We start from the raw sequence: 7383 nt of genomic DNA, 5'->3' as shown, positions 1-7383 counted from the left end.
TAAATTGATTTTTACCTTTTATGAACATTTTTACCTTTATAAGGCCAATTTTTTTTTTTACCTAATTAAAGGTATGCATCATCTTTTGTGTCAAATTCGTAAATGTAATCAATAAATTCAAATATTAAGACACTATAGGGCTGTTGCCACTCAAATTAAATTTTCAATGCAGAGATGGCACAGAATCTGCATCTGAAGTGGCATTTAGATGCATTCACATAGACTCTTAAACGCAGGACATGAATGCATTTAACCTGCAGCTACAAATGTATAATTAATGTTTTGATGTTAAAAAAAAGGATTTTGGGAAAAAAAAGGAAAATATACTTTAAATATAAACTTAAAATCAGCGGGAAATCACTGCATGAGTGAGTCATTGAATCATTCATTCAACCGATTCGTTCAAAAGGCTGATCAGTTCAGTAACGAAACACCATCGTGTGTTTTTCAGAGAGGTTTTGTTTGAAACTATTTTCGTTGACTAAACTGCATGTCAATTAATATTAGCTTCTTGTTTATTGGACATGTTCATTGTTAGGTTTTTGCAATATACTTGATAATGTCAAATCGCATATCGATTAAACAATTATGATATTATCGTAGAAGATATATATCGCACACCCCTACTTGAAACAATAAAAGTGTGAATAAATGACCATTTTTTATCATAGGCGCTGGAATAAAGACGCGTTGCTTACCTTCGAGATATGAAACAGGCCCAAGACATGAGGGGAAATCCATGATGATATGCAGTGTGAACTAGAGAGAAGAGTGATGTCAAGGATGGGCTGCATGCATTATCATAGGGTTTTACCAAGGCACGGTGGACAGCGCTGGAGTGGATTTGCATTGCAAGCATTGCCAAGAGCCCAACAAAAGAGCTCCACAAACCCCTGATCCTGGAATAAATACATCAGCTAAAACAACAAAGGCAAAACACAGAGTCAAATCCTGCAGCAGTCATTTCTTCACATATATGCACAGAACAGAACCAAGCTCCAGTGCTCAGGACATGTGTCCATTCAACAAGATCAAAGGTACAAAGGAAAAAATACACATCATAACTTTCAAAAAGCGGCAATCCTTCTTAAACAGTCCCTGCTGAAAGTAGCTTACACGCACGATAGAGTCTTTATGTTAGCATGCTAGCCCTAAAGTAGCTAATTCAGCCAATTAGCTTCTGGGCGTAAACACATCCCTAAGGTTCTCCGTTGCTAGCTAAACGTGCAGTCTTTGCACTGTGGAGACGAACGCAGACCCGGTCGCGGTTGCCTGAAGTGCTCGCAGACACAGCAAATGCCCGATAGAGGGCGCTAGTGAGGTAATGACTGCTGGTCTGAAGCGTGCAGCAGAGGTCAAAACTCCTTCCATCTGCATTGCTGCGGGTCAGAGAGAAGCATGTGGCAAAATCTGGCAGGTTTGTCTCTCCAGAGTTAGCTGACGGAATGAAAAGGGCCCGCGTCGCTGGGGCCTGCGCAGCTGCAGCTGGTTGCTGTGGCGTCTGCGTTACGTGGACTGCCAGGGCTGCTGGTTTCCTGGCTGCGCTGGTGTCTGTGGTGAAGCTCTTCCCATTTGGCACGATTGGCCTTGATCAAGTCAACCATTGGCTGTAGTTTGGGGTTTAATTTGGCAAATGTCTGCAGAGAAAAAGAGAAAGAGCTGATTTATGTAAACTGCATTTGCACCAATGGTAGACACATTAACAACGTAAGATAGGGGAACGTTTTCTCCACCCTTTTAAAAGTTGATACGTCTTCATTTTAACACACAAACAATAGTACAAAAAAAAAGAAGATGTGTGCTGAATTGTAATAAAATGTAGTGTACTCCAAATCTTAAAAGTATATTAACTACTTGCAGATAAAATGTTAATCAAATAAAACATCACTTAACATCACTCTCAAAGAGAGACACTTTCATTTCTTAACTTGCACTTTTAAAAAGTCCACTTTGTAATGTCAAATTAAAGCACTTGATTATAACTGTAGTGTGTTATTCAATATTGCATGTAAAGTTAATATACTCTATTGTACTAAATTGCAGCCTCAACATTACAAATACATGCCTTACGAGTTTTAAAAGAAATGGCATTAAGTATATTTTAGTTTACCATAAATGCTTGTCAGTACATTCACTTTAACCATATTTAAAAGACTAGAAGTAATTATGAATTTACATATAACAGTGTACTTAAGTCCTACATAAGTGGGTCAAAAACACTCTAAAGTTCAGCTAACTGCATTCCATATAAATTTAAACTAATACATTTTCATTTAACATGCAATTAAGTGTCTGAATATATTACTGTGCATTCAGTTTGGATATTCTTTTAAAGTGTATTATTTATTTTTCATAATCAGTACTCGTTTTAAAGCAATGCACAACTATATTCAAAACCCCCTTATTAAGGTTGAGGATTTTTACTAGAATGTGAAGAAGAAAAAAGGCGACTGTATTCACTAGAAATTAACATTCAAACAGGAAGAGACAGATTCTTGTGATTCTCATGTCACTGTTCGGGAACATCACACATTTTTAGTTCACTCTAAAGCATTAAAGTGAGGAATGACTGCACATGAATAAATGAGCTGTTTTTTTGAGTTGCTCAGTGATAAACTGTCACAATGCTGCCATGTGCTGGAAAAACACTCCGCCAATTATCGTTCAATCTCAAATTAAAGTTTGTGTTAAAAATTAGAAAGCTGCTGGAAAGATGGTTTAGTTGGTTATGTTTTACTATGTCGTTTTTTTTTTAAAATACCTAGAACACATCTAAATTCAGCCAGCCACCAAGTCTGCATGGGCAATGAGAGCTGCAAACCAGCTTAAACTGGTTTCATGTTTTGAGAAGGTTCATCAAGAAGGAGGCAGGCTTTACTGTTCAGAGAAGACAAGTGCGAATTCCAATGCAAAACTTCAGTTTTAACGTTAACTAAAGAGTAGGTAAGACGCAAGTAGATTAACGTTTAATATCCGACAACTGTTTTACCATACAAATGATAACCAGTGACAGTAATATCCAGTGCTGCAAACTGCTAATTTTGGAGTTTTGAATTGAAAATATGCTATAATTTAAGTGGCTAACTGATTATGATGAGACAAGAAACATTTTGTGCTTTTGACATATTAGTCATACATATGGAAGCCCGTTTCCGCCACTGAATAAAAAATAAAACAAGGTAATTGCGGCTTTTTATCTCACAATTCTGACTTTTTTTCTCAGAATTGCGAGTTCATATCTTGCAATTCTGACCTTATCACACGCAATTTTGACTTTATAACTCGCAATTCTGAGAAAAAAAAGTCAGAATGATATGATATGAACTCACAATTGTGAGAAGAAAGTCAGAATTGTGAGATAAAAAGTCGCAATTACCTTGTTTTATTTTTTATTTAATGGCGGAAACGGGCTTCCATACATACAAATAAGAGTGAATGTGTACATATTTTACATTATTTTTCAAAATAAAGAATTGTGAATGACAGAATTTTTTTTACTGTTCTTATATATTTTATTATTGCCTTAAATCTCTTTTAATCCTTTAAATAAAAAGATCATCCCCATCTAATTTCCAAGACATGCTTATGGCCTTGAGCTTGATAGATCTGGACACAGGCAAATGAGCAATAGTGAAGAAGTTTAAAATGAGAGGAACCATATGAGCGAGCGAGAGAGAGAGGAGGGTCAAGGCAAAAACACTCCCACACATTTCCTGCTTTCCCGCAGAGTGTGTGACTGGCACAGGATTCTTTAAACACACACACACACACACACACACATACAGGGTGGCAAAGTCTATGAAGAAATCTGCTCTGCCTGTAACAGCTTTCCATTTAATTCATACATGCAGGTGATTTTAAACCAAGCTCTCAAAACCCACTTGAAATAAAAACTGAATGAAAAGAGAATTTCTTCTCTTCAGACATTTAATTAGTGGTAGCATAATTCGTTTGCTAAGGCAATCAACACTGTTACTGCTGCTCAGTGATCTGATCAAATCCACACTCTCATATTTAGAGAGCAGAATATCATTGGTGTGGATAAGTACCCTAGCAACCACCTACCGTAGCAAAGCAATGGCATAGCAACCAGCCAGAATACCCTAGCAACTGCATTTCACAACACCACATAAAGCAACACCCTGACCTTCTGGCAGAAACTGTACAAATCTGGTTTTCGTGTAATTCACAACATTATAAAGCGTTCTCATCTCTGCCTTTCTTCGAGGATGAAGGCTAATAGAGGAATTAGAGCATACTAAGTGTGAATGACGTCGCGTTACGCCTGTCTCTGAGATCTGGCTTGCTAGACTGATATTTCTGTTCATACAAGCAGAATAAATGGGAGAAGAATGAGAACGATTGTCCATGAAAATGTGTGAATATTTCTTAACCCTATAGCCTACTCTATCATAGTTGATACACACATTTCTAAGGGATAGGCTACCTGTCGACCCTCCCGTTTTTCCCGGGATTCTCCTGTATTTTACCATTCTATCCCGCTATCATCCCGTTTAAATATTTTCCCGTATTTCTCCCGGATTCTTAATCTTTCTATAAAAAAAATCCCACTGGGCGTATTTTATATGTTTGCTACATTCGCTTCTGGTAAAACTCCCGTAATTTGTATGGGCCAAACCTCATTATATGAATAAACACGACAACGAATTCCAAGGTTGTCCAGTTGCCAGATCTTGTATGAAACGCATCTTTCTCAAACGATCCGACGCATACAAATTTCAACCCATTTGTCCCCTCAACTTGGCAACCTACAGCCCAGTGATGCTATTGATATGTGCGCAGGGAGTACCGCGGGAAGGAAACAATGATCACTGGTAGAAATGGGAGGAGAAGACTCAGGTGGTGCTCCAGTGAAAAAAACTAAATATACATGTAAATGTATATTTACATGTATAATGAGATATAGCTTACACTTCAAAAGGCTATTTAATTGATTAAATATGAGCGCTGCAAGTTTCAAAGTCAGGTCAGCGCTGCAAGTTTCAAACTGCTTTGTTTGACTGCATGATCGTATCATCGTGTTATTTACTGCCATGCGAGACACACATTAAAGCTTGGCGAGCTGCAGGAGGCTCACGAGCCGCGCAATGAGTAACACTGCTGTAGGATATATCTTTAGGTTCTTATAATTCATTATCTTCTTGTCGAGCCACCAGTTCACATTTACAACTGCTTGTTTTCTGCATAAAAATAAGATTGATTAAATATGAGCGCTGCAAGTTTCAAAGTCAGGTCAGCGCTGCAAGTTTCAAACTGCTTTGTTTACTGCAGTTACCAGGGAAATGGCTATATTTCTGCTTTTCCGAAGGCACCACCTGCTGCTCTTTTTGTTTAGACCAAAGCCAAAATCGACCCTTATTTTTACGCAGAAAACATGCAGTTGTAAATGTGAACTGCTGGCTTGACAAGAAGATAATGAATTATAAGAACCTAAAGATATAGCCTACACTAAGATATATTTATATGTCACTAAATGAATATAATTGTTTAATAGTAATTGTTTAAATTAACATAATATTTCATACATTTGACTCACCCCCCCCCCAAAAAAAGCACAATGTTTTGATGATATTGTGAGCGTACACAAAAGTAGACCCTTTACATATTCAAATTATGTATTACGCTTGTGTGCGTTAAAAAATCATGGAGAATTTAAAGTTCTTTTTGCAGTTATCAGAAAAAAAGGCAAGTGCTCCCGCCGGCGCCTTTGCCGACCCCAGGAAGTTAAGTGAGTCTTCCCCCATAAGATTACTGTTATAAACATGAGCTGCATTCGAAAAGATGAAATGGGAGGTGTTGCTACAAATTATAGTAATATTTTCAGTTTTTTTCAGAGGTCTGGTTTGAAGTATAATTTCATTAAATAATGTTGCTTTATATAACATCATCTAGTGTAATAAGTGCCAATGAAAAATCCCTCTTGACATTTTTACTGGCTAATGTATACAGGCCACCAGGGCACCATGCAGATTTGATCAAAAATTTGCTGATTTTCTATCTGAATTAGTGCTGGCTGCAGATAAAGTCCCAATTGTTGGTGATTTTAATATTCTATGTTTTAAATGATGGTGATTTTAGTTACATTGTTCCGACATTAGATGTGACAAGAGGTTGTCTTTATGAGTCAGTAGCAAAGACTTTTATATTGAAAGGGAATGAAATAAGGTTGTAAACAAAGACATTAGTTTTACTTTCAGCAACAACATATAAGATGCTACCAACAATGCATTGACCAGCATTAACCCTTGGTAGAATCGCGTCGGGCCCATGGAATGGTCCTAACCTTCCCCCCCGTTACGTCGCCCCTGATTACAGCTCCCTACTAATTTTGATTGCAACTTAACTTTGACTTAATTCTGCATTGAAATGGCCACATAATGCCCATAACCAGGACTTCTGACCAAAAGTTTATTAATATACATTTAAGTGATTCTGAATAAGTATTTATGAAAAATGGGAATAAAATCAAATCTAAACATTCATGTATAAAATTATTTAACCAAATACATTTTGTGCAGAATCTTTAATTATTTATAACCTTCAATAAACACTGCTTTTAAGTGCTTAGAAACTTCTGTAGCAAATTAGATCAAAAGGGAAATATTTATAATTAATTATAACTGGTTATAATTAATAATAAATATTTAGATTAGATCTTACAATTAACTGTAGCAGAATCAATATTACAATTATTTGATCTGTCCATCCACTGAGCAGAAAATATAATAATTTATCAATTCAAGGAAAGATTATTTTCCTGGCCAAGGAACAATAGCTTTGCTACTTTATGCAGTACTACCAGTAATTTAGCATGTAGCAAGAATTCAACATTCAGTGACTCCAAATTGTGAGCAGCACACAGAGACAATCAATTGTGAATATAAGGGATTTAATAAATGAAACTATAGCTAACGTACAACTAAACTAAGCAAAACACATATATACAGAATGAAGGAAAGTAAGGAAAGAGAGAGAAGAACAAAAGAATGGCGGTATTTCACATCAATTAACCACAACCTAATGAGAATCATCAAAGAATCAAAAATCACCTTAAAAGGGGCTCAAACTTAAACACGCATCTAAATGGTTGTAAACGGTTACTTGCATTGGCTTCGTTGCTGAACAAGAGTCCTGATGCGGTAGACAACGGAGGTTCTTGAGTTCTTTAGGAGTGAGCTGGAGGTTTTCCTGTCCACAGCAGATCGACAAAGTTACTTGAAGATAAAACTGCCGGAAAATCAAACTCAAGAGGAGAGTTTTGAGGAGTCTTGGAGAGTGTCCGTCTCAAGAAGAAGAGGTTTTGAGCCAAGATTAGTCTGAGCTAATGACTTTTGATAGTTCCTATCCACACCCACCTTTTGG

The 7383-nt window shown here is 36.8% G+C and overlaps 1 protein-coding gene across 1 annotated transcript in view; it reads right to left on the bottom strand.

Annotated features, from left to right (window-relative positions):
• Positions 1-1102: 1102 nt before the first annotated feature.
• Positions 1103-7383, bottom strand: part of LOC107657382 (dual 3',5'-cyclic-AMP and -GMP phosphodiesterase 11A-like) — a 106667-nt gene continuing 100386 nt past the window's right edge. The window contains exon 21 of the mRNA XM_016445429.1: positions 1103-1637. Within this exon, the coding sequence (XP_016300915.1) occupies positions 1434-1637 (204 nt within the window). The 3' untranslated portion in view covers positions 1103-1433. The remainder of the gene's footprint in view (positions 1638-7383) is intronic.

The sequence above is a fragment of the Sinocyclocheilus anshuiensis genome, unplaced genomic scaffold, assembly GCF_001515605.1.
Source record: "Sinocyclocheilus anshuiensis isolate Anshui unplaced genomic scaffold, SAMN03320099.WGS_v1.1 scaffold355, whole genome shotgun sequence".
Taxonomy (NCBI): Eukaryota; Metazoa; Chordata; class Actinopteri; order Cypriniformes; family Cyprinidae; genus Sinocyclocheilus; species Sinocyclocheilus anshuiensis.
The sequence above is the reverse complement of the archived record's forward strand: the minus strand, read 5'-3'. Positions and strand labels throughout refer to the sequence as shown.